Here is a 27,556-nt window from a genome sequence, read left to right on the forward strand (position 1 = left end):
TGATGGCCTGAAGTCACAGTCAGGAGCCTTCCTAAGGTGATGTATTAGAAGCCAATCTCACAGGAAAGAAAATATTCCCTTCTGTTGGAAGCCGAGTGACAGAGATAGAGTGCTAAACCTTCCCCCTCCTTCTCTAGCCCAAGCTGACCTTCTGCGCCCCTTGGTGCCTCTTGTTTTCTTATTTTTATAGAAAATCAATATCCTTTCTGACACAAACAATAGCTCAGAAGCAAGAATAAATGGTAGAAAGCTGAGATCTCTGTCCATCACCTCTCACTTTAACTCCCCCAAACTCTTTAATTATGAGGGTGCTTTGCTCCAGGTGTTTGCAACAGTAAAATTGCTAAATGAGGACCATTTTAACCAAAGATTGGGTGATCAATAACACTTTATAGCAGTAGCTTGTTGGATCAATAGCGTTCATTATTTCATGGTTAAGGTAAGTAGCCTCCTTTGCAAGTGGAGGTCATTAATCAGGGGTTACTGGAGCTGTGGAAAAGACTCTGTGTGGTAGGTTGAGGATGTTCTGTTTTCTATTCTGTAAATAGGGATGCTGACCAAGAGGATATTTACCATTGTTGATTGTACCATTGCATTTGAGAGTATTGAGTAGCTAGCATAGAGTGCTTCTGTAGATTTATTCAAAGCTCTGCTACTATATCCTTAGGAACAACTGAGGAAAAAAAAACAACTTGGGAGATAGATTTGATACTATTGTATTTGAAGATCTGTCTCTTAAAAGAAATGTTAGGATTATTCTGTGACTCCAGAGGAAGGAACTAGGACTCATAGGTAAAAAGTACAGCGTGTGAAGTGTTGCCTCAGTATAAAATATAACATTCTAAAAATTAGGACTCTATAAAAATGAACTGAGTTGTTTTACCAGGTGATGAGTTCTTTGTCACTGGAGGGATTCAAGCCTGGGCTTGGTGACCACTTACTGAGTTGTAGAGTTGGAGAGTTTGAACTGAATGACTTCTAAGGTCCCTTGCAACACTGAGATTATGTAATTCTTTTCAGTCACAACCTCCTTCCCATCATTGTAATTTCATATTTTAAAAAGCATCTGATAAGCAGCCTCAACTGCCCCTAAAATATTTATGAAGACATAAAACATTGCAAACTCACATCACCAGAGATCAGGACTTACAGCTGGCTTACTGCCAAGATTTTCTCAAAGTCCGAGGCTGATAGAACTGCGCTAGAGAGTGCAGTTGGAAGCCCACAGCAGTGCTGAACCTGCCCTGAAGGTTGGTAGTGAGGCCCTGCATTCTTTCTCTGTAGTCTGCCCTTGGTTCAGAAAGGCAGGGTCCGGTTCAGTCAGAAAATTGGGCAGCTACAGTTTGAGCCAGAGTGTTGTTCCACCCTTTACTTGCAATCAGTTATCTTTCAGTTTCTCTTGGGAGGCTGTAACTCCCAGAATATACTTGGATAGGGAATCGTAGTGTTTTCTGTGTGTGTATTTGTTTTGAGGGATAGGAGGCAGTCATAGCATATTGAGTTCTGGGAAATACAGTCTCCAAGAGTAGTTTACTGTTGGCATGGACAGAGAAGGAAAAAACACTCTTAGTAGTAGTGCATCCTGGAAACTGGAGTGTTTTATATAACTTCATTTATTGTAGACTCCTGGAATGGGCCCAGAATCAGGCAGTGAGGGTCAGAAGAGGATCCTTTCTCAGTCCCACATAGCTACATGAGACAAAAGCCTACCAGTGACACTGGGGATTAGGCTAGGGGCTCTGCACATCCTCTTGGCCAGTTGTAGATGTGACAAGAGCTTGTTACCTGTATCCAAGGAAGTAGAGGATGGAACCAGGGGTAATTTACATACCCTTTCTGTTGGCAAATACCAAATTTTAGGTAAACCGGTTCTCAGCAAGAGGCTTTTGGACAAGTTATGCAGAATGAGGGAAAGGGAACATCATCTTGAATGTTCAGTGGAAGAACACATCTTTGAAAATGACTGCCAGTGGAAACCAGAAGAACATTTTAGAAAATCTTCATTAGGATGCAAGGAGATATAATCACTTTGAAACAGGAGTAGTAAGTCATAAGGACAGAAAGATAGCTATTTGAAGCCCAGTAGTATGGGAGGAAAAAGTGTAGGGAAATTTGAAATGTAATTGTAATGTTAAAATGAAGGACAATTCTTTCTGCAGAAAATTGAGTTGATGATGTGGAAAACTTTGGAAGCCCTCCCAAAATGCACAGAGAGAAGATAAAAATGAGAGAGAAGGTGATCAATCTGGAGCACAGGGATAGAGGCCCAGTCTGCAAGTATGTAAATACTCCCAAGGAAGAAACCAAAGCATAGGGATAGAAGAGTGATTTTAAAAATATAACTGAAGGGAAAACATGTTCCTATGTTGAAAAACTTAAGTATACAGATTAAAAGGGAAAACTAATGAAAAGAGACCTCTACCTAGACATATCCTGGCAATATTTTTGCATTGTGCATTGGTGTTGGGAGGGGAGCAGTTATAAAGAAAAATCTTTAAAGGGATGAAAATAAGGTTGATGTTGATCCCTACAGTACTAAATGTGAGGGGCTATCGACTTGCCTGTAGAATTTTGATGGCAAAAGTCTCCCACCTTCCCACCGTGAATTTATATATAGCTAAGATAGATTTCATATGGAAAGGCACTAGAAAGACATTTTCAGATATCAAGTCTCAAAATATATGCTCTTTAAAAATTTACTCTGAAAAGATATTTCATCTGAGGATGAAACTGTTAGTTCTAAGAAAAGGTGAGTCTTAAAAGGATGGGTGGACTTCTCTAAGGCACAGCCCGCGGCTCAGTAGCAGAGTCCTGACAAAAATCATTATCTCTGCAAAGTATACCTGATTGCAGTGGCCACGCTAATGAACCTGTGAAACTAGAGAGGTTGCTGCCTTCTTTTGTGGTGCCATCTGAATGAAGCTGAAAAACAAACTCCTTCGTTATGCATTCTCATAACTTACTATGAGAGTAATTTTGCGGTTGGTGTGAGATATTTCTCTGAAAAACCTGTCCCTCAGTCCTGTTTACTTTCAGAATCAGAAGTCCGATTACATATAGTTACAAGTGTACCACCTCAGTCCAGAAAAAAGAAGGAAAAAGAATTGAATAGAAATGTTTTGGGTGATAGGTCTAGGAGTGACCTTTCCGTTTTTTGTAAATTCTAAGACAATTAAAAATTTTTGTTAAGTGTATTACTATTTAATAAAAAAATTAAAATGAAAACCCCTTAGTTTTTAGCATGATAAAGTAAGACATTAACTCTATCCTGCTTGTTTCTTTTAAAATTAGATGTAAAAGACATCTCATATTTAATAATCTTAAATGGATGAGAAACCCAGGTGGTAAAGTTAGTGATACCAACTTTTGAATATAGATGGTAAACTAATTCTATACCTCCTTACTGAAATTGTGACAAGTATAAACTACTTTGATTCAGCTCTAAGTTTACAGTCTTATGTGGTTAGGAATATGAAAGAATTATCAAGCTCTCGGGTCAGAGGACAAGCTGTGTTTTCCCCTTCTCAGCTGTGGGAATTCAGAGATTTAACTTATAGAAGTTAGAAGCTTCTTGTTAGGGCTAGAAAGGAGGGAATTATTTTCAAAAAAGCATTCATAAAGATGCTGTATTATCTGTTGCTGAAGAAAAAGTTGCCCTAAAACTTAGTAGCTTTATAAAACATTTATAGCCTTACAGTTCCTGAAGTCAGGAATCTGGGAACAGTTTAGCTATGTGATTCTGGTCCAGAGTCTCTCATACTTTTGCAATCAAACTGTTGGTCGGGGCTGCAGTTGTCTCAAGGCTTGGGTGGGGCTGAGGAGTCCACTTCCAAGCTCACTCACAGGGCTGTTGGCAGATCTCATTTTCTTATTGGCTGCAGGATCAAGAGAGTCTCAGTTCCTTTCCACGTGGGCCCCTCTACAGGGCTGTTAGCATTCTTAAGATATGGTAGTTAGCTTCCCCTAGAGCAAATTGTCTGAGAGAGGGAGAGAGCGAGCTCTCACTCAAGTACCCAAGGTAGAACCCTAATGTTTTATAACCTAGTCTCAGAAGTGACATACCGTTAGTTACATCTGCCTGTGCTACTGGTTACACAGCCCAGCCAGGGTGTGAAATACCAGGAGGCTGGGATCACTGGGAGTCATCTGGGAGTCTGGTTACCACAGGTGACCACTGGTCTTCTGAAAATTTTTCCTAACTTAGTGTGGAGCTAAATTCAGGAATAGTATTCTCAAACTAATTATTTCCTCAGAACATACTGAGAGAGTGTTTTTACTGTGATTTCAAAGGAAGGACATTCAGGAACTATAAAGGCAAGCAAGGTATAGATCCCTGAGAATGTATTTTCAGTAAGTATACTGAAGATGAATGTTTACTTTTTAAATTTAAGATATGGCATTAAGGGAGAGAGCTTCTTTCTGAAGTGAGTTTGTAATCCACTTTCTTGATGTTCAGCACATATGATGCATTTTTAGCTGATGAGCTCCTGAAGGCTGGCCCTATCCAGCAGAAGTACACAGGCTCCTCTCCTCCTCTGAAGTGGTTTCCCTTAACCATGATGTCCCACCCCCTTCATCCCTCCACTTTGTTCATCACTCTAGATGAGGGTTCTCACCTTTTGGGCCAGATAATTCTCTGCTGTGAGGCCTATCCTGTGCATTGTAAGATGTTTAGCAGCAACCCTGTCCTCGACTCGCAAGATGCCAATAGAATACCAGTTTCCTCTTCCCCCCTCCAAGTCCTGACAAACGAAAACTTTTCCAGATATTGCCAAATGACCCCGAGGGCTGGGGTGGGGCAGGAAGGTAGGAGGAGGGGGACAAAATTGCCTCCAGTTGAGAACCACTGCTCTAGATGTTTCTGGTATTGAGATTGGGGTTTTACCTCATTGACTCTGCTTTTACCAACAAGTATGAGTTTCAAGTTAGAGAACTCAGTAAGACCAAAACATTGATCTCTTCTGTAGAATAAAAATACTGTGATTTTAAAATGGAGAGTTTTGGGCTTCCCTGGTGGCACAGTGGTTGAGAGTCCGCCTGCCGATGAAGGGGACACGGGTTCGTGCCCTGATCCGGGAAGATCCCACATGCCGCGGAGCGGCTGGGTCCGTGAGCCATGGCCGCTGAGCCTGCGTGTCTGGAGCCTGTGCTCCGCAACGGGAGAGGCCAACAGTGAGAGGCCCGCGTACTGAAAAAAAAAAAAAAAAGAGTTTTTGCTAATTTGAAAACAGTACCTTTAATTGCTCTGATAAGGGCAGACAGTTCGTTTTCAGAACTTGTAAATAAGAGCAGTTCAGATGAAAGCATTTAAAACTTTATATCAGTTTACAATGTTTAGCTAACTCTTTGCCCTGGAATTAATTATTTAAATGGACAAGAGGTATCAATCGTGTTTTATTAGGTTTGATTCCTAAGATAATCTACCCCTCTGAAAATGAATGTGATACCCAGTCATCTGGTCTACCCAGAGTGCCCTGAATTACAAAGATGCTCAGGTGAGGTTAGATGGATGCATGTGTGACTAAACAAAAACAAAGCAAAATGTTAATTGCAATATCTAGGTGATGGAGTGTGAGTGGTAACTTTCAACTTTTCTGTATGCTTGAAAGTCTTCATTATAAAATGTTGGGAGGGGCTTCCCTGGTGGCGCAGTGGTTGAGAGTCCGCCTGCCGATGCAGGGGACAGGGGTTGGTGCCTCGGTCCGGGAGGATCCCACATGCCGCGGAGCAGCTGGGCCCGTGAGCCATGGCCGCTGAGCCTGCGCGTCCGGAGCCTGTGCTCCGCAAAGGGAGAGGCCACAACAGTGAGAGGCCCACGTACAGCAAAAAAAAAAAAAAATGTTGGGAGAGGAAAGCCGCTGGAACTGCTGGTTAGGTTGACTTTCTTCTTTACATTTACGTTATTTCAGTTGGATGTGGTTCAGTTGCTTCTAACAATGTTATAATAATTAGATAATACAATTAATTGGTAGTCCAAAATCTAGGCTTTAATTTTGTTTGTCTTATTTTAAATGATGGCTATGCTGCTGAATTGTGGAAACATTTTTTAATTGAAAACCATATAGAGAAGTGCGATGTTATTACTATTTTTACTCACATATGAATATTTTTGAGACGTTTTCTGGCTTCTAAAATGGGGTGACTTTCTCAGTATTATAAGGTTAAATTCTAGGCTTGCCCCACCCCTTATTTGGAGAATTTTCTTCGTTGGAAAGCATTCTTCTTTCTATGTTTTCACACTCTTCTCCCATAGTCTAAGTTTTTTTATAAAATGCATGCAGTTAAATTGTGGTTGACATTCTTCTTTGTTAGTTTTAGTGCTGGTTATAGCAGGGACTGGAATATAGTAAAACTTAATAAATGCTTACTAAGTGAATGAGTGAAAATATAGGGGAAATAGTAGGGAAAATCCTTCCTCCTCCTTCTCCTGTTAGATACATTTCTACTCAAAAATATTTTAGAAATATTCTATGAAGACTTCTTTTTTTTTTTTTTGCGGTACGCGGGCCTCTCACTGTTGTGGCCTCTCCCGTTGCGGAACACAGGCTCCGGATGCGCAGGCTCAGCCGCCATGGCTCACGGGCCCAGCCGCTCCGTGGCATGTGGGATCTTCCCAGACCGGGGCACGAACCCCTGTCCCCTGCATCGGCAGGCGGACTCTCAACCACTGCGCCACCAGGGAAGCCCTATGAAGACTTTTATATGCAAACTATTTATAGATTAGAATCATGTGAGAACAGGGAGTATAGAACAGTTCCCAAGGCAAAGACAGGAGGCATTGATGCCTCTAGGAGTTGCTGTCATTTTACGAAAAGACAGGATTTCATTACCTACTATCTTTGTGGGCTTTGTCTTGTTACTTTTTCTGAAGATTAATAAAGGTTGAGTTTCTGTATTCCTGACTAAGTTTCAGAGGACCATAGTGGAATGGACAGTAAGGATAGGATCACATTTCTTTTTCCTTATAAAAATGAGTAACAGAGCTTTTTTTCCTTGCCTAATAAAAATGCTCATAGCAAAAAAGTTATAAACAAATTTGACGGTTTTGGCATAGGAAAAATGTGTAGTAGCCTGACATCTTTTAACTTTTTGACCTTGTGATCTACAAGGGTACTAAAAGAAAATATTTTTTATTGAAAGATAGCTTATTTTTAACACAGTATTAAACATTATGTTTAATTAGCTATATTAACATTTTATAGTTGACTAAATCACTATTAAAATCCTATGAATCTGATTTTTTTAAAAAAATCATAATCTCTGAGTCAGAAGTGAATGAAAGCTACAGGACTGGATAGCTTTGGCCTGTAAATTGTAAGGGGAAATATTTACTTCTGCTTCATAGCTAGCACTACATATTTGCATGCTGTATCATGGTGTTTATGTGCAAATATGCCATGAAGTTCCCATTTTTTTCCTCAGAAAATTATGCTAACAGTTTCTTATATATAATTAGATTTCCACAATGCAAGTTCTTCTGAGGGAATAAGATGCTATCAGATGAAATAGTCATTTCCAGATATTGATGGAATGATGACACTTTTATGTAATAAGTGTTCTTTAAGGCATAAATTATTTTCTCAGTGAAGAAAATATGTATCTCCCTTGAACACAGTCTTAAAAACCTGGTGATATTTCTGTGACATCATTGCCATTACTCTAATTAACTTTATAGAAAACTTACAAGTTTAGTCCAATCTCTTTAAAGAACAGTGAGTCTCTTTAAATACTGTTGACAGAAATAGAAAATGTACAGGGACAGGAAGGTTTTAGGTTACCAATACCTTTCTTGATCCAGCAGGTTTCTTTGCGCTTACCCCCTTTATTTAGAGTAAATATGAGGAGAGAATGGAATCCATGCAAAAAAGGATCAGAGAAGCACTGTATCTTGTAGTGCTTACAGGTGGCTGGAAATGAATGAGGAGAAGAATCCATAGACTTTGTAATAAAGCAATGGTTTTAATTTCTTACTTGGAAATATTCAAATAGAGGAAATATTCAAATAAATATTCAATAGACATTGCAGAGTAGACCTTGTAATACACTTAGAGCAGAGATCAGCAAATTTCCTCTGTAAAAAGCCAGATAGTAAATATTTTGGGGCTTTGTGGGTGAGTCGTTCTCTGTTGCAACTCCACAACTCTGCAATTGTAGTGTGAAAGAAGCCAGAATCGACAGGTCAATGAATGAGCCTGGCTGTGTTCCAGTAAATCTTTATTTATGGTCACTGAAATTTGAATTTCGTGTCATATCCATATGTCACAAAGTATTCCTCTTTTGATCACCACCACCCCCACCCCCTGTGATTTAAAACTATAAAAGCTATTCTTAGCTCACAGGCTATACAAAAATGGTTGACGGGCGGCTGTTTGCTGACTCCTACATCTCAGTTACTGATATGCTAACCAAGAAAGCATGTAACAGTGGTGGAGTAGAATGTCTGTCTTATGGCCTGATGTGCTTTTTAAGCCCTCCTTAATATCAAGAGGAACTAAAAAATATAAAATATGCTTTACCTTCGAGGCAAGATGAGAGAAATAAAGTAGTTGATATGAGAGAATGTGTATTAAGACTCAGTGGAGTTGGAGTTAGACCACTCTATTCTTAGGAATTTGCTAAAAACATAAAAACAACACCATAAAGTTCAGCAGGCACAGTTCCTTGGATTCAGAAGTAGGAAGAATACAGTACCCAGTGAGGATGTGTTCCGGATTTAACTGCAGAGCTCTTTGAAGATTCTAAATCCATCAGAATCCAGCAGTATAATTTTGTGAGACATTTCTTATATGGACATCTGAGAATGTTCCCACTTATAAGTATAGAGGAAAATAAAATGAAAGAACCTTTAAAGAAACCAGGTATGTTTTATTGGCTCTTGCTGAGACAAATTTCTTGGATCTGTTACCCAGAGACAAGCTTAAGTGAGGAAACATTGCTACTTAATTTAACCGGCATTTTTAGGATTTCGTATTGGCAAGATATTTGGAAATGTTGCAAAATACAAAATATTTTCAGATATTTGATCCAGAAATGTAGACTGGGATTTTGCCAAGCCTGTTCTATGCAGCATGGTGAGAATGCTTCTTCCGTCTTCTAGAGCACGTGAACAAAATTGACTAGCTTAGAAGGAAACATCCCAATCAAGGAAATCGCTAATATTGTAAAGAACAGAGAAATTTTTCTTGAACCAGATAAATCAAATTTGATGATTAGGTGGGAGAAATGCAGCATCAGAAGAGGCAGAATCAATTGTTGGAAGTAGCTCAAAATGAAGCTGACTTGGACAGAATTCTATGGGGCAAAAGTTTTATTTCCGTTTTTTTTTTCCATGCATATAAACAAGATGGGTTGATGGATGGATAGACGGAGAGACGTGTGATAAAGGAAATAGAGCACTGTGCTAATTGCAGAATTTACGTGGGGGGTATATGATGGTTTACTCTACAATTTTTTAAAAAGTATTTATTTATTTATTTGACTGTGCCGCATCTTAGTTGTGGCACGTGGGATCTTTGTTGCCGAGTGTGCGATCTTTAGTTGTGGCGTGTGGAATCTAGTTCCCTGACCAGGGATCGAACCCGGGCCCCCTGCATTGGGAACACAGAGGCTTAACTACTGGATCACCAGGGAAGTCCCTAAAAGTTTTATTTCAGTGAGTTCAAATGGAGTTTGTTTTTTAATTTTAAACCTCCTTTTTTGAAGATGAATTTTGCTGTATCCATTTGCTATCAAGAGAGACATTAATTTTAGAAAATACAACTTTTGTCATACTGATTTTCTTTTTTTTTTTCCTGTTCATGGATTTTTGTTTGCTGCTTTATAAATGGGAAAACTTGAAAGATGCTGGATGCCTTAAAGTTGCATGGCTTCATTTGAAACCAATAGTAGACAATATTTTAAAATAAAATTGGTTGGTAAATTTGTGTTGTTTGATATACCAAAGCAGGTTGAGATTACTTCTGTGAGCCTTAATAAATAACTTTCTAATGCTAAACTAACAAAGTGACTTGAGATCTTTTAAAAGTACTTTAGGGGCTTCCCTGGTGGCGCAGTGGTTGAGAGTCCGCCTGCTGATGCAGGGGACACGGGTTCGTGCCCCAGTCCGGGAAGATCCCACATGCCGCGGAGCCTGCCCACCTGGAGCCTGTGCTCCGCAACAGGAGAGGCCACAACAGTGAGAGGCTCGCGTACCGCAAAAAAAAAAAAAAAAAAAAGAAAAAATGCCTTAAAATATAAGCAAAAGTTTTACAGTTCTCCTCTTCTTACATTTCTTTCATTTGGGGGGAAAATAAACTTACCTCTGTGACTTAACTATGAAATTTACATTTCTGATTGGCTAATGAGCTAGAGTGAAATTAGGGAAACTTGGAATCTTTCAATTTGAAAACCAGAAGACATAATGGACAGTGCTTTGTTTTTGACTGGAGCTGATGCATTCTCTTGTGTTTTACTCTTTTTTCAGTGAAACCAGCAGTGTGTGTAGCAGCAGTGACACAGGGCTCTTTACCAACGATGAAGGACGGCAAGGTAATCTTGATTCCAGCTTTGGGACATTGGTTCAGTGTTTCTGGGAAGATTCTAGTGGTTCTAGGAGTGCCTCACAGAGAATATGATGTTTGTCTATGAAAGTGGTTTTCAAACTTTAGGGCATAAAAGCCACATGGGGGAACTGTTAAAACTGCAAGTTCCTGAGCTCCTGGAAATCAAACTGGTCTAGAGTTGGCCCCTGGAATCTGCATTTTCCACAAGCACCTGTGGTGATTTTTGTGCAGGTAGTTCAGACTTTGAGAATCATTGATCCAGGGGGGTTATAGTGTCAAAGATGGAACTTTGGGAAGTTGCTTTTTATTAAAACCAAAAAATAACCTTATGTATTACTGGATGTTAAGACATTCTTATTTTCACATATGGAGGATTTATTTTTTTAACCTTATTTATAAGTGGCCATAGTGTTCTAGGTGAATATATTATAGAAATTCTTTCTGAAGTTTAGTAGAGAGCACTGTGAATAAGGCTGGTGTATGTTAATTATCAGTTTTTTATTTTTACTATTTAAACAGTAATTTGATCCTGTCCTCTACACTTGCTTAGTGCCACAGTAAGTGTGTACTAATAAGAATTTCTTAAAGCTTCTTTGGACTGTAGTTTTCTTAATCTAAATAAGGGATTTGTAGATCTTCTGAAATCCAGTGATTTTTCTCCAAGGGTTAAGTGATTGAAGGACAGAGACATGGCTACATGTCTAGGTTGATCCAGATAGGCTCCTTAGTAACTGAAGGGATCCTGGGACAGTGAGACTTAGGTTCCAAGTCCTAATTTTGGAGAGAGGCGGTGGGGAGGTGTCTCACCCATGCCTCAGAGTTGTGGGCATAGATGGAGTTCTTGAGCTTCCTACTATAATGGAGGCTGTTGTGAGTACATTTCTGTTCCTTTCTGATTCCGAGGGAGCTAGATGTCATTAGAAGCTGTGTGTATATACTCCCCGGTGGGCTCTAGCTAGGGTCTTGATTCTCTTATCTCGTACCAGGAAAGTCTGGTTGTCTTTCCATGGATGAACTGGAGCATACTTTCAGAATTACTTTTTCTTTGCTTTTACTACAGTATCCTAATGCATCTCTTAAAGTTTATGATGTGTATACAGGGGTGTAAGAAAGTGTGGACCTATTACAACCAATTAAGTTTTGGGCCTTTGGAAAGCCTTCCACTGATAAGGAATCCTTGGTATATTATGGAAGGTTGTAGAATGTTTTATAGCCTCAGCTTTCCTCTTTGTCTCTGCCTCAACTTCACACATTTTGGTGATATTTAGATACTTAGAGTTCTCAGCACAAAGCTATGTTACTTCCTGCTTCTATGTCTTTGTTTATGTTGGTCTCTGTGCCTGAAATCTCATCTTCACCTTTCCTTGAATGGCTGGTCATCCTCCAAGACAGTTCTCATTTTGCTCCTCTGGGGCATATTTATGGACTACATCTGTGAGTTTTCTTGCTCTCAATTTCTTGTTGGGTTTGGCCAATAGGAGGCAACAGCAGAACTATGGAGGGAGGAAGGTGAAAGAGATTGGGTGTATTAGTCAAGTTTTTATTATGCTAATACTGCTTAACAACCCCCAGATTTCAGTGGTTTACTACATTTATTTCTTGCTATGGGGCTGGGGGTTGGCTGTGGGTCAGCTGATCTTGCCTGGGCTCAGCCTGTCTCCGGGCTTCAAGTTAGGTTTATATCTACTCATTGTTTTCTTATTCTGGGACCTAGGCTAAAGGAGCAATGGCTCTGTGTGGCATGGACTTCTTATGGCAGAGGACATAAATGCCAAGTGACCAAACCAGACCATGCATGAATATTGAAAGCTTTTGCTTGAATCACATCTGCTAGTGCTTTACTACCTAAAGCAAATCAGATGACTGAGCTCCATGTCTGTGTCCGTGGAATGAGGAAGTGTGCTCTGCCTCAAGGGGAAGGCTCTGTGGAATCCCAGGGCAAAGGAAAAGGGTGTGGATGTATCATTCTATTATAGTGAGGTAATAAAGAGTTGGAAACAGTAATGCAGTGTTGGATTAGAGCTGTCCCTGACTCCCTTTCTGTTGGACTGCTGGTTGGTAGGGGTTGTGTTCTCCTGCTGAAGGCTACCTCTCCTCTTTGGGCCCTTCTCCTATAACCACAGTTCTCTCTCTGTGCTCTGGTAACCATTCTATCCCCTTGCTTCTTCAGATCTAGGAATGGTAAAGACTCCCTGCTCTGCTGGCTCCGAATGCTTCAACATCCCTTTGGCTTCTCTTAGTACTGTCTATACCTTTGTAAATAATCACTAAAGTCTCAAATACCCCATTCAAATGTACATGTTTCCTAAAGGGATTCTGACTGATACACTTAGTGTAGGCGTCATCTCCTAGAACCCTCGACTCTTCTTTCCCTGTACTTACTGCTTTCTTATCACTTACCATATTACACTGTTGTTTATAGATGCATGTCTTTTCCATTGAAGCTTTTCAAAGGCAGGAGTTTTTTTTAATTTTCTACCACAATAAGTAACATATTGCCTGGCATATAGTAAGCTCTTAACAAATAATTATTGGGGAACCCAGATAAGGGGAAAATTCTCCTTTTTCTCCCTCAAACAGAAGTGTACATAGAACCTCAAATTATAAAACAACTAAACTTATTTTGGTTAAAGCAAGATCCTAGAGGAGCAGGAGGTCTGGAGCCTGATCCACTCAGCCTCTTCCTTATTCTCTGGCAGCACTCTTTTGAGGAGCTCCTGCATTAGGCATCCTAGTGAACCCAGGTTGAAGACTACTGGTCTAGATGAGATCTCACGAGGTTCCTTCCAGTTCAGTGAGTCCCTTTCTGTATTCTCAAAAATCTTGAGTGAATGCTTGAGAACCAAAAAAAAGAAAATTCCTGTATAGTCTGACATTTGTCATCAGAAAATATGATCTAGCTAAATAATACTATTTTAATAAATGGCCTGAGAAATGCTTATGAATAGGAAGGAATTAATATATTGACTTGCAGTGAAACTAATCATGGTTAATTCTGATGTCTGTCTTTAATTCATCCTTGTACCTGGTTTGATGAGATGCTTTTAGAGTAGTGGTTCTCAAAGTATGGTCTCCAGACCAGTTTAGCATCACTAGGGAACTTGCTAGAAATGAACATTTTTGGTCCTGTGTAGGCCAGAATCAGAAACTTTGTGGGTAGGGCCCAACAGTCTGTGTTCCAGCAACCCTTCCCAGTCCTTTTGACGCACACTAAAGGTTGAGAACCACTGTTTTAGAAAAACAGCCTGTTGATGTGTGTTTTTATAAGGGAACACTTGGAGCAACTTCTTTAGTGGCTTCTTTCCCCTTTTAGAGATCTCTGCAGTGATTTAAGACTTATCATTTTCCTGGGTGTTAGTGGTCCATGAAACTGATACTTCATGAGATTAGCATGGCCTGAGCAGCTTCCTTGAGATCCAGTACCCATTAGAAAATGAATGCAATATGAACTCTTTAGATGTTCTAGTAATAATTTCCTTCATCCTTGCTGTTTTGAAAGGGGTGTGGGGTAGCAGACATAAAGTTACCCATCTTACTCTTTGTGGGCAGGAATAAGCTCTTTGGGAAATTGAGATGCTATCATTGTAGCCAGTAGAAAGAAGTTTGAACCAAGAGTCTGGGCTATATGGGTCTAGTCTTGACTTTGTCAATAATCAAAAGTATGGCCTTGGGCAAATAGTATAACTTCTTGACAAGCCTTGGGGGCTCATATTGTCTTTGTGGTTAGTTTTTTCCTGGTAGCTTGGATTGCTACTGTCAAGATGATTTTGTGTCCCATTAATGAGACATCAAGGAAGAAACAAGGTATGGATACACATTCTTCATTCACCTATTATGAGAAATACAAATATCGCAAGAAATTCTTCAGGAATAGCTAGTTTTGAATTGAGAAACATTTGTGGGCTTTGAACCTCCAAGTTCATTTTTACCACTTAGAATGGTACATGGGAGGCAGTTTATTTTTGTGTTGAAGGCTTTGGAGTTAGTCAGGCTTGGGGTTGAAACCATGGCTTCATCATTTACTAACTTGACCTTGACTTCTCTAGGCTTTAGTTGCCTAATTGATAAGTTGGAGTTAGTGTAAGGTTTGGAAGAGACAACAAATTTACAGATTTTTAGCATAGATTCTGGTAGGTGGTAAGAACTTAGTAAATGGTAGCTTTATTAGTTTTTACTATCAAAAGCAGTCCAGTGTACCACAGTATGACATTTATGTGGAACTAGTTTGATGTCCCAGTTTTCATCAAAATATGGATCAAGAAGAAGTATCAAAACAATTTTTTTGTATTTTGGCTTTATTTAAAAAGTATAATCAAACCTATAGCACTGAGAAGTCATCTTCCTATTTGGTTTTTCATAGAGCATGTTAAAATTCCAGCTTATGATAGAATCTCTTTACTTTAGGGGATGACGAGCAGAGTGATTGGTTCTATGAAGGAGAATGTGTCCCAGGATTCACTGTCCCTAATCTTCTGCCCAAGTGGGCTCCTGACCATTGCTCTGAAGTAGAGAGAATGGATTCTGGACTGGATAAACTTTCAGATTCCACATTCCTTTTACCTTCTCGGCCAGCTCAAAGAGGTGAGTTCTGAGGAGACCAAAATATACTTCACACTTACATGATTCTTTCTGGGGAGAGTCTTCCCATGGCAAGCATACTCGTGCCTGTAAGCATGCATTACCTATCTGAATTTTAGAACTAGTCCAGGGATTTTTCTAGAAGATTCAAGGGTGAGTCTCAAAGCTTGAGGTTCTCTCCATTCTTACCTAAATCAATCCATGGAGACTCTTGGGATATATATTAGCAGGGCGTTCCTTCAGCTTGCTATTGCCATTTGTGCCAGATTTAAGGAACCTAGCAGCCTGTCACTGCTGCTTATCCTGCTGTGAAGCTGATGGGCCACTGAGTGCTCAGTGGAAGCCTGAAGTAGTGGATCTTGGAAGGGAACAGATTTCAGTAACAACACTCACGTACAAGGTATAATGACATTTTAAAAATGGATGATTTAAAAATATTTTAAAAAATATTTTAATAATTCTATTATTGTGGACTGTAACGCAAATACGTATCCTTTCCCTTTGCTTTCCATCAATTATGATGTAGCAAAGTGAAATGGAAAGAGCCTAGGACGGGGAAGGAAATGTGGTAATACTCTGTGGTAATACTGTCTGGTACTGTCTCCCTAGCTCTGTGACTGTGGCAGAGTCACTTCATTTCCTAGGGACATCAGGGTCATCACTTAGGATATCGTGACATGGAACAAAACTGTTTCAGAGGTTTCCTTTAGCTCTATAAATTTATGATGTGAGGATTCCCAGTAATCAATAATCAACCAGTTAGTCAGTTACCAAGTATATGTTGAGCATCTATTGGTGATCAGAATTACAATAGAACTGTAAATTCCTATTCTGTAGCATTTCGTTGTGATAAATTTGGGTGATTGAAAGTCCTTCTGAAAGCAGTTGGTTCTTGGTAATGATGCTTGGCTGAGGCACGTTGTTTGCTACCTTAAAACTTTCATAAACATTTCAGTGACCATTTCTAAAAGTTCTTTATGTGCCACTTAAAGTATATGCAAATAAGCAAGAATAGGAAGAAGAAACGTTAAATGGCCTATAATCCCACACCCAGAGTCACTGATAACATCTTGGTGTGGATTCTTCCAGTTGTCTCTTCTATGTGTAGAACATATACAGCAATTAGAAAAATGGGATTATACTATACATGCTATTTTTAGAATTTTTTAAGATAATAGCTAACATTTAATTTGCAATTAGAAATTGTTGATAATACCTTATATTTGTGTAGTGTTTTCAGTTTATAAAGTACATTCCATGTGCTATTTCATTGAGTCTTCAAAACAGTCCTGTAAAAGAGGACTGAGCCAGTGATTTTTCTTTTTTTATAGATGAGGATGCCTAGGTCAGAGGTAAATGACATGCCTAAGATCATACTACTGGTGACAAAGACATGGGAATAGTAAATCATTGGCAAATAGCCTAGTGATACTAGTTTAAGGGTCATTTTAGTAAGATCTTGGGGAGGAAGGCTTTTGGTGTACTAGAAGCATATCATTGCTAATGAATCTTCTGCATTCAGTTACTGAGGTCTTTCTTCTTTTTTATTTAGGGTACCATGCTCGCTTTAATCGTCTGCCTGGAGCTGCAGCTCGATGCCTCAGAAAGGGGCGAAGAAGGCTTGTTGGGAAGGTGATAGCTGTCATTGTTTTCTAGGCTCACTGGGAAGATAATATTCCCTATAAGATTTGTGTACATTGTTGATAATCAAAGATGCTGCAGAACTCCCTGGGGTTAATTAAGCCAGGTGTATTTTGCAAGCTCACAAGAGTGAACATTATATAGGGCATGAATGGATGCACACATAAAAGATGAAGCTTGATTCATACAGAAGTTCTGACAAAGCGAACACTGTCATGACAGTGTCTGCTGTCTGTAAATCTACAGGCCTGATCTCTGTCTCTTCTACTGTTTTGATTAATCTTATATTATTATTATATAAGTTGAAATACTTTTGGCTTCTTTATGACTCCTTGAATTCATGAATGCTTCTTTTGTTCTAACTTTGGTCTTTTATTCTAGAATTCATTTAAAAAGAAAAAAACTGGGAAAAAAAACCTGTTATCAAATTTCAAAAGCCCCTCCTTGGCCATGAGGGAGGGATATCTACCATTTACTCAGTTCTGCCTTTGCCAGGGACTGTGCTAGGCACTCAGTTCACTTAATCCTCCCAAAAATCTTGTAAAAAATGTGATATTCTCTTTAGAGGATGAGGAAAATGGGTTCAAAGATGTTAAAGAATGTCTGATGTTACCCAGATAGAAGTGGCAAAATATAGGAAATTGAACCCAGGTCTACTTTTTTATCTTTTTCAATTTAAATTTAATTAATTATTTTATTTATTTTTTACTCTGGCTTTGAGATTGAAAATAGGTTAAGGCTGGGGTTCATACCCAGTCAGAGAGGATTGTGGTGGACAAAGAATAAGGACAGGAGAGGCATTCTAGATCATTAATGTGTGTGTTCACTCAGTAAGCATCTAGAGTGCCTATGTGTGTCAGGCTCTATGCCCACCCAGGTATACAGTGGTCAGACCCACAGTCTGCCTGCCCTCAGGAAGCTACTGTTTCATAGATTAATCCGGGAACTGTTTTCTGTAGAAGAAATGAGGCTGTTTATTTTCAGATGAATTCATATTCTTTTTATCTTTCAATTCAACTTCAACTCTCTAATTAGAAAGACATTTGCTTATTGGAAGAATGATACCTCTTCTTTTGGATTACTCATTTTATAGGCGATAAAATGCTGCATTTGCTATTCTGAGAGCTTATTCTTATGAGGACAGCTAGCAGGGTAGGAATACATGAGGGAGGCAGGAGATTCGGAGTGGGGAGCAGAGCGCTGGTTTGACTTTTTCTCTTTATTGGTTAGGCTTGACAGATGATGATCTCCCTACCACCTACCTTACTTTGTTTCAGCTCCTATAAAATAAGAGCCTTCCGCTTCTATGGAGGTAAATCATTTCATCCTGGAGGCTCCCTTTAGCTTGCATGGAAGGAGAGTAGGGCCTATTGGATGTGTCTTTAATGATTTCAGATGAATAGGATAATATTTACTTGTTTAATTCATCTTCATCACCTTAAAGGGATATTTGTCATTTCTACCAGAGGTCACTGTTCTGCCCCCCTTCTTCTCCCTCCCCCATCTCTCTTCTCTTTTTCTAAATTGTAATCATAAATAATGAGTTTCATTCACAGCTCCCTGCCAGCGAGCTGCTAATTACGCAAAGTACTGCTTGTAATTTACACAGTAATAAACTGTAAATTTAAACATTATGGCACTTTAAGTTAATAATTTTTCTGCTGTAACAAATAGCTCATTTTTCACCCATCTTTTCCTTTGGCCCCATTACCATGGCTTTGTCTGTGACCAGGAGGCATAGGTGTAAGGAGTGAAGAATATGAAGAATACAGTATGTGAAGCCTTTTCATTTAGCTCCAATCCCACCTGAAATCTGACCTCAAATTAATTTTTCTATAGCCAGTTCTGCTAAAATGTGTACACATAGACAAATGCAGATAATAATGTTTGCTCAGAAACAAATGTGTTTGAGTACCAGGCTTGACATTTTTGACATTCATGTCTATGACTTACGCTCTCTCATCTTAACACTTGCTCATATGCGTGTAACTCTTGCTCCTGTACTGTTGGTACGCATCCCAAGGTTCTGTGATAGATGTTCACTGTAAGTGTACTCACATTAAATGTAGGGTGAGTGCCTTCTGCCATTTTCCAGTTTTTTGGATATGATTAGTTTCTGAATTGCTTGTGGTGTTCTGGATATGATTTCATATTACAATCTTGAGAACCAGAAATTTAAGAAGCAATTTATACAGACTTCTATTTTTACTTTAGGACATGTTTAACAGGCAAAATACAGGGTGACGATTTTTGTAAGTTACAAAAGTCCTTTGACATGTATACATTTAGTTAGTAGATACTTAGGTGTTACCAGTGAGGACTCAGTAAATATACCATTATGAAGGCTCTTGAGGCTAAAACCATATGACTCTAGGGATATTGGTGTGCTGGCCTGTTAAAAATTGGCTGCTGGGCTTCCCTGGTGGCGCAGTGGTTGAGAGTCCACCTGCCGATGCAGGGGACACGAGTTCGTGCCCCAGTCCGGGAAGATCCCACATGCCATGGAGCGGCTAGGCCCGTGAGCCATGGCCGCTGAGCCTGCGCGTCCGGAGCCTGTGCTCCGCAACGGGAGAGGCCACAACAGTGAGAGGCCCGAGTACCGCGAAAAAAAAAAAAATTGGCTGCTGTTGGATTTTTTTAAAAGTGTTTCTTTTTTTTAAAAAATTTTATTTATTTATTTATTTATGGCTGTGTTGGGTCTTCGTTTCTGTGCGAGGGCTTTCTCTAGTTGCGGCAAGCGGGGGCCACTCTTCATCGCAGTGCGCGGGCCTCTCTTGTTGTGGAGCACAGGCTCCAGACGTGCAGGCTTGGTAATTGTGGCTCACGAGGCTAGTTGCTCCATGGCATGTGGGATCTTCCCAGACCAGGGCTCGAACCCGTGTCCCCTGCATTGGCAGGCAGACTCTCAACCACTGCGCCACCAGGGAAGCCCCAAGTGTTTCTATTTTGATACACTTTAATAACTCTAAGAGGTATTACTCACTATATTAAAATACTGTATATAGTAAAAAAAAATGTTTATAATGACTTTTTTTGATCACTAGGGAAAAATAAGTTTATAATAACATACAGTACTTTAACAGTAGAGTCCCACAAAAAGGCGCTGTTGGATTTTAAGATTGACAATCTGACTTGTGCTTTGGGGTTGCTGGTGTAATTATGGGAAAACATGAGCTTGATGACAGATCATACTTACATATTTGTTTCTGTGGTTAGATGACACTGTTATCTTCTTTGCCTTTTCAGGAGTCCAGCATGAGTAATTTGGGTACTGAGAGGATAGGCCACCTCATTAGTGACCCTCGGCAGAAAGAGTAAGTACTTATGTATTTACTGGCTATTTTCCTTGAAGGAGGCAGCAGGGGAACGTTTTATGAAAGAACCTAAAAATTCGATTGTAGAGCTGAAAAAGAAGGTTTTAAAGATGGGTACTTTATAACAGTTAAAACGGCTAACACCCTAAACTCACGAGAGTGATTTTTTTTCCTTTCTAGACTAGTTTTTATTTCTTTGCTATTTATGTCTATAGGTGCTGCATTATAAAAGTAGCCTCCAATAAGGATATTATATTTTAAATTCATTTTTCTGTCTCTTAAAAATTTTTTTGTTCAAAATGGCTGATTGCCTCTGTATTCTCCTATATGGTCTTCCCATTTTTAGACCTCTAGACAGAGAGATATCTTTTTGTTCTAACTACTGTGATAAGTGCCACTGGAAAGCCTATGTGTAGCTATAGGAAAATCATTCCACCCTTTCTTGTGACAGCCTTGTCCCCTAACATGATTGGCTCTTTGGTGTCTCCACTACATGTCATGGTCAGTATCCAGTTATACTCCTATACCCATCCAGCCTGGTTGAAGTTTTAATCTATAAAATAGGCAAGATGTGGTTTATGCCTTTGTTGAATTGGGGATCCTGTTCTTATTGCACAGCTGAGAGTGCATGGGTGTCACACCACCATCTTGAGTTTTTTTAAAAGTGTCTAGTCTTCTACATTCCATTAAAAGGCTTTTTACTTTGAAGAGTTATTTTCTGCAAAAAAGTTCAGACACATTTAACATCTCTCTCCTTTTCTCTTCCAACTCCATTTTTTTCCTCATTTCTTTGTCTTCATTAACCCAGCATCTTTTTATCTTCTCTCTAATAATGTTCCTACCACTTCTTTTATTGTTTTCTTTGCTCTTATTCTCTCCCTCTCTTTAGTTTCTGGTTACCATCAGCTGGGAAAAGAGAACGAAATCAGGTGAGATTGCCTTTCTTTGTCATCTTTATTTTATCATTTGATTTCCTTTTCTTTAGAAAGAATAAAGCGTTGGCTTCTGATTTTCCTCACATTTCTGCTTGTGCACATGAGGTAAGGTTCTTGTTCCTTATGTTATTCTGATTTTCTTGGAGGACTGTTTTCCAAGAATATCTAGTATTCACTGATAAGAACTGTCACTAATTCCCCTTTTTAGTTTCAACTTGTGACCTTCGGTTTATTACTTACAACACATATTTCACAGGAATGCAGTTGTCATTCTGGTTTCGAACTTTGCAGTAAGAAATCAGAATGCATCAGCATCCTGTGCTGAGAAGTACAGTGTTGAATCCTAAACATATGAAGCAGAGGAAGGTAGAGCTACTTTGGGTAAAGTGGGATCGAGGCCTAGAGCCTCTTACTCTTTTACCGTAGCTACCCCTGAGGGGGCCCTTGGCATGTCTAATCCTTTATAGGGGTCATAATTTTAAAATTACTGACAGTGACTCTCAATATGTTCCTTTAACGTTTGAGGCTTTTGAGTTTTGCTGGGAGAGAGGTTGCTTTACCTTGATGATTAGTTGTAAAATAGATGAAGACTGATAGGTAAAAATTCTCAGGCTTTCTATCGCTCCATCGTTTTTTTGTTTTGTTTTGTTTTGTTTTGTTTGACTGCTTATTAGCTTGTTAAGTGGATAAACATTTTAGACTTGGAACTTTCATCTTGAAGTTACTGTTTCAAAATGAACTAGAACAGTGGTACACCTAACTGGTGTGTATTTATTATATGATTTTAGATGGCTTGTGGATACAGAATTTTTACTTTAAGTTCCAATAATTTACTTTAGAAACGTGATCATTCTATCAAACTTGTTATTTCATAGAAATATAGTAAGGACAAGGGTGAGTAAAGATAATTGATATGAAGAAAAATATTAAATAAGAAGTAGAGCAGGTGGTGGGCAGATAAAGAGAAAGTCATTAAGGTGGGATGTGAGAGATTGCAGTTTGGGGAACACTAAGCTAGGGTATTAATTGTGTTTGCATCAGAGGATCTAAAGGCAAAGAGACCTGTGATGATCACCTAGTCCAGATCTGTTATTTACAAATGAGATGTGTTATTTACAAATGAGGTTTAAGCTATTTGCCCAAAGTCATACAACATTGAGACTGGAACCTCTATGACAGAACAGTTGCTTAGTTTGTATACTTTTTAAGTCCCTTTGAAATTACCATTTCAGTGTTCTTCTAGTGTTGACATATATTTACTTCTCAAATTTTGGGGAAGGAGTACTTATTGTGGAAAAAATCCAAAGAAAGGTAGCCAACATAAAGTGAGGTACTTTTATTACAGTGTCCTAATTGATCCTTACAGCCCCCTTTTGAGGTGAATAGGTGTTTTACAGATGAGAAACTGAAATAACTTGTTAAACCGAAAGTAATATTTTATGTAGCCCTCACAATAATCCCATAAAATAGGTAAGACAGATAGTGATACGTCTATTTTACAGATGAGGATAGTAAAGGTCAAAGAGATTTTGTGGTTTTTTAATATATGGCAACTCAGTTGTAGGCTGGAACTAAACGTTGGGTATTCTAATTCTTAATCTAGTTCTGTTTCCACTACACTGCTGCTGGTATGTGCTAACCAGTTATTCACTGGAAACATCTGCCAGGATAAGGAAATGAAAAGGTAATTTCATGCTAGTATTCTTGGGAACAAGGGCTGATAATCAGTAGGCATGAGTTCCCTTTATGTCAGTTAGAAAGTACTATCTTTTGCCATTTAAGTAATTATTGTGTATCAGAAGTTTTTGAAAAATTGTTGCTTACCAAGGAATAGTCTGTTTTTTGAGGCGTGCTAGATCAGTTATGCTACATTCTTGGGTACACTGTTGAATATGCACAACTTTATTGAATGGTGTCTGTGTATGGCAAGAGAGTTGAACAGTGAAAGGGCCAAAGTAAGCAAGTAGCAGGTAGCCCTTTAGGATCAGGTCTGTTTCATATAAGCCATACTGAAATAATCTCATTTATTCCTGCAGTTTAATCCTCTTTCTCCCCTTTACTCCCTGGATGTTCTTGCTGATGCTTCTCACCGAAGATGTTCACCAGCACACTGCTCTGCCAGGTAATTGTCTTCGAGTGACTTCTTTTCTAGATGATACTATTTCCTTTGTATAACACTTTGCAAATTAGAGTATGTTAGTGTATACTATCCAATTTGATCTTTTCAACAACCTTTTGAGGTCAGTAGTTGTTTTATAGGTGCAGAAACTGAGGCAGAGTGTTGAAGTTCTCTCCTTTGGTCACATGGCTAGGATGTGATTTAAATCTCAACTTTGACCTAAGTTCTGGCTCCTATTCCGTATTCCTTCTCCTAGAAGCCCCTTCCTCGAAGAACATTATTAATAGTCCTTGCCATGACCTGCAAAACCCTGCATGATCTGACTCCTGCCTTCATGTCCAGCCTCCTTTCATAGACTTTGTCCTCCTCATGGGGAAGAGATCCAGCTGCGCCAGGGAGCTCCATTTTGTTCTTCAAAAATTGCAACCCTTTCCTGCCGCTGAACCTTCACACGTGTTCCCTTTGCTTGGACTGCCTTCTTAGAGCTCTTCCCATGATTGGCTCCTTCTCACCTCAGCTCAGGCCACCTCCTCAGGGAGGACCTCTCAGACCGCCCTGTCTAAAGGGGCCACCTGTGCCACTCACCATTCATTATCTCTTTCCTTTAGAGCTTTAGTCACAGTCTGAAATGACTTTGTTTATTGTTTTTTTTTTTTCTTCCTACTTCCCCCCCCCCCCCCCGGTTTCTCATTAGAATATAAGCTTCTAGGTTCTGGGACCTTGTCTTGTTCCCTGATATGTCCCCAGTACCTAACACAGTGTCTGGCACTTACTGGGCATTCAGTATATATTTGTCAGAAAGAATCCTGCACCTGCATAGCAGAATGAAACCAGTGCCTCTGAATATAAATTCTCTTAAGTTGGGTGACATGCAGAGTAAATATGGTTTCAGTGATGGCATGCCCTAGCAGGTTTTTGTGCACAAGGAGCAACTAATAGGCTGAACCATAGAACTTTTATTACTTCTAGTGGCACAAAGAATTTTTTTCCAAGGTTCTGATGATTTTTTTTTTCTGTTTTTCTTCCTAACATATTCTTAAGTGGATATGTTCATAGATTTGGGGTAAAGGCTGCACAAAGAAATTATTCTTTCATGGATACAGTTAGAACTTCTGCTGTGGGCTGTAATAATAAACTCTGCACTATAACCTACTGCCTAGCCTTCTACTGGAAAAGTAGTATTTCAATAGGGAAAGTCATTTGAAAAGAGAGACTATCACACATGGTGTTAACTAAGAACTTGGAGGATTAGGGGATCTTAATAAATTTCTGTAAGGCCTTTTCTTTAGTTGCATGCTGTTTAGTCATCATTCATTCATCATTTGCTGACTCCCTACTGTGTGCCAGGCACTTTGTTTAGGTACTGCCCCTATCTATCCTCATGAGCTTCTATCCTCATGGGAAGGTCAGGTGTGGAAATGGAGAACTACAATTTGTAGTGACAAGTGCCTAAAGGTGTGCACCAGAGTGATAGCAGCACAGAGGAGCAGCTCCTCACTCAGGCTCAGGGAGCTTTTCTTAGAGGTGGTGGTGCTCAGGCTGTCTTGGAAGATGAGATTTCAATCCATACGAAAGCAGTCCTCCAGCTATTTGTCTTTTTTTTTTAACATCTTTATTGGAGTATAATTGCTTTACAATGTTGTGTTAGTTTCTGCTGTATAACACAGTGAGTCAGCTATACGTATACATATATCCCCATATCTCCTCCCTCTTGCGTCTCCCTCCCACCCTCCCTATCCCACCCCTCCAGGTGGTCACAGAGCACTGAGCTGATCTCCCTGTGCTATGCGGCTGCTTCCCACTAGCTAGCTATTTTACATTTGGTAGTGTATATAAGTCCATGCCACTCTCTCACTTCATCCCAGCTTACCCTTCCCCCTCCCTGTGTCCTCATGTCCATTCTCTACATCTTCATCTTTATTCCTGTCCTGCCCCTAGGTTCTTCAGAACCTTTTTTTTTCTTTTTTTTAGATTCCATATATATGTGTTAGCATACGGTATTTGTTTTTCTCTTTCTGACTTAGAGTCTGCAGACTCTAGGTCCATCCACCTCACTACAAATAACTCAATTTCGTTTCTTTTTATGGCTGAGTAATATTCCACTGTATATATGTGCCACATCTTCTTTATCCATTCATCTGTCGATGGACACTTAGGTTGCTTCCATGTCCTGGCTATTGTAGATAGTGCTGCAGTGAACATTGTGTTACAAGCCCCTTTTTGTTTTTGTTTTGTTTGTTTTTTTAATAAATTTTTAATTTTTATTTTTATTTTTGGCTGCGTTGGCCCTTCATTGCTGCACGCAGGCTTCCTCTGGTTGGGCTCAGTAGTTGTGGCTTGCGGGCTTAGTTGCTCCACGGCACATGGGATCTTCCAGGACCAAGGCTCAAACCTGTGTCCTCTGCATTAGCAGGTGGATTTTTAACCACTGCGCCACCAGGGAAGCCCCATCTTTTTGAATTACGGTTTTCTCAGCATATATGCCCAGTAGTGGGATTGCTGGGTCATACGGTAGTTCTGTTTTTAGTTCTTTAAGGAACCTCCATATTGTTCTCCATCGTGGCTGTATCAATTTACATTCCCACCAACACAGCTGTTTGTCTTAATACCAAATAAAATCATGGCTGTGTGTGGTCTTTGGAAGGACTGTATAAGTAACACCATGTCATGTCAGATGCTGAAAGTGTATTATTTGCCTTTCTCCCTTTACCTTTGCTGCCTAGAACTGTGCTGTGCTGAGATTGGTATCCATGCTTTTATCAGGTTTCCTGTTGCCTTTAAGGCCTTATCCTGGTTGGAGTGGGTGTGAGCTTCTTGTTTCTTTGTGTATCTCATTACCCACATCATTATCTTCGTTCTTTTACCAGCAGTGCTGGTGGCTGGACTTGGAAACATAAGGAAGCCTAGGCTGTGTTTCTGGTGCACTCAGCTCTAGGGAAATATTGCTTATTGCTTCAGACCATTGCTGAAAGCAAGATGAGAGAATGTGGGCAATTATAGCTCATCCTTGTCCTGCCTGACATCATTCCTGGGCCAGTGGATACAAAGTAGGTTGCAAACATGAAGGTTCTTTGGGGTAGAGGGAAGAAATTTAAAAAATTTTTAAATGTATTTTAAATAAATACAGTTACTTATCATCATCCTTAAAATTTTTTTTTTGCTTTCAGTTGTACATATATTAGTCTAGCAGCACATATTTTTGTTTTATGTGTGTGTATTACATATATAAGGAGGGTTTGTTCAGATTTTTTCCTGGTGAGGGTGCACAATCAATGGTTTGGCAACCCCTGATCTGTGGGAAATGGTCAGGACAAGTGACCTATGCAGGTTTTAGGAAATGTGGATGATGGTCTCACTTAGCCCTCGGGGCTCCCTGTTTTCCCTAATAGCAGGGTCCCTGCCCACTAAGTAGTCAGTAGAGAAGGAGCAGTCTAGCTCCAGTGTGGCTGACTGATGAGATCAGATTCACAAGTGGATGGTGGGCTTTGTAAAGAGTGGACTGTTTAACAAAGCCTGGCACCTAGGAAGGAATGTTAAAGAGTGCTGGTGGTAGGGAAGAGGCAGGTGAATGACCGTATGAAAAACTGTTTCGAATGGAAATTTTATCTTTTTCTTATTCTATTTTATTTGTAGTAGGAAAAGATTTCTTTCAAAGCATCTGGGCAGCATTGGGAATTTCATACCCATTATTAGAACGATTTGTGTGTGTGTGTGTGCGCGCGCGCGTGTGTGTGTGTGTGTGTGTGTGGTGACTATGTTATCATTAGGGGTATAATTTTATTTTGCGAAGAGAGAAGTGTTTCCTGTTTTATCACAGCTTTCCCCGAGGAGGGCTGGTGTATTAATTTGCTGTATTGCCTCCTGGCTGTTCCCAGGCTGTTTTTCCTCTTCATCATGGAATTTTTAATGGCCCTACTGCCTCTTGGGAAGCATGTGAGGAAGAGTTCCTTGGGGAGTGCTTCCCTTTTTTCACGTGCCTATAATTACTCTCCTGTAAGAGCACAAAGAGTTTGATAATCATGCCTGAACGGTGAAGATTTCCTCCTTTCGGGTTACTGAGCTGAGGCTGCCTGCTGCCTGGACATGGCCAGTTCCACTTCCCCAAACCCTCAGCTGTGTGAGAGGGAGTGCTCCTCAACAACCTCCTTCCTCACTGCTGGAGCCTTAACACAGCTCTGGTTCTCTGAGTGAGGCCTGGGGACCGCTGGGGGGCGATGAGTGACCTCAAGGTACTCTCTTGTTTAGAATTTCATTGCTATAAACAAAGAAATAACAGGACCTTGATTTTAAGAGAACGTTTGATTGATGTGTCATTTTAATACAGCCCACATGGCAAGTGCAATGAGAGCGAGTCTTTGTACCACCTAATCGATTTGTGGGGCTAAGCGGTTTTCAGAAGTGCCACTCTAGAAATAAGTAAGTTTGGTG

General features: G+C 39.7%; 1 protein-coding gene across 8 annotated transcripts in view; it reads left to right on the forward strand.

Annotated features, from left to right (window-relative positions):
- Positions 1-27,556, forward strand: part of GPATCH2L (G-patch domain containing 2 like) — a 65,629-nt gene that overhangs the window by 5,958 nt on the left and 32,115 nt on the right. For 4 of the 8 annotated variants that reach the window (XM_030831825.2, XM_030831827.2, XM_060295083.1 and 1 more), the window contains exons 3-8: positions 10,463-10,527; positions 14,946-15,122; positions 16,672-16,751; positions 20,007-20,074; positions 21,060-21,114; positions 23,046-23,131. In XM_030831825.2, the coding sequence (XP_030687685.1) occupies positions 10,463-10,527; positions 14,946-15,122; positions 16,672-16,751; positions 20,007-20,074; positions 21,060-21,114; positions 23,046-23,131 (531 nt within the window). Of the gene's footprint in view, positions 1-10,462; positions 10,528-14,945; positions 15,123-16,671; positions 16,752-17,990; positions 18,073-20,006; positions 20,075-20,963; positions 21,004-21,059; positions 21,115-23,045; positions 23,132-27,556 lie in introns of those variants that run through there. The other 4 variants (XM_060295084.1, XM_060295085.1, XM_060295087.1 and 1 more) reach the window with 2 other exon arrangements.

Source organism: Globicephala melas, chromosome 2 (assembly GCF_963455315.2).
Source record: "Globicephala melas chromosome 2, mGloMel1.2, whole genome shotgun sequence".
NCBI classification, from domain to species: domain Eukaryota; kingdom Metazoa; phylum Chordata; class Mammalia; order Artiodactyla; family Delphinidae; genus Globicephala; species Globicephala melas.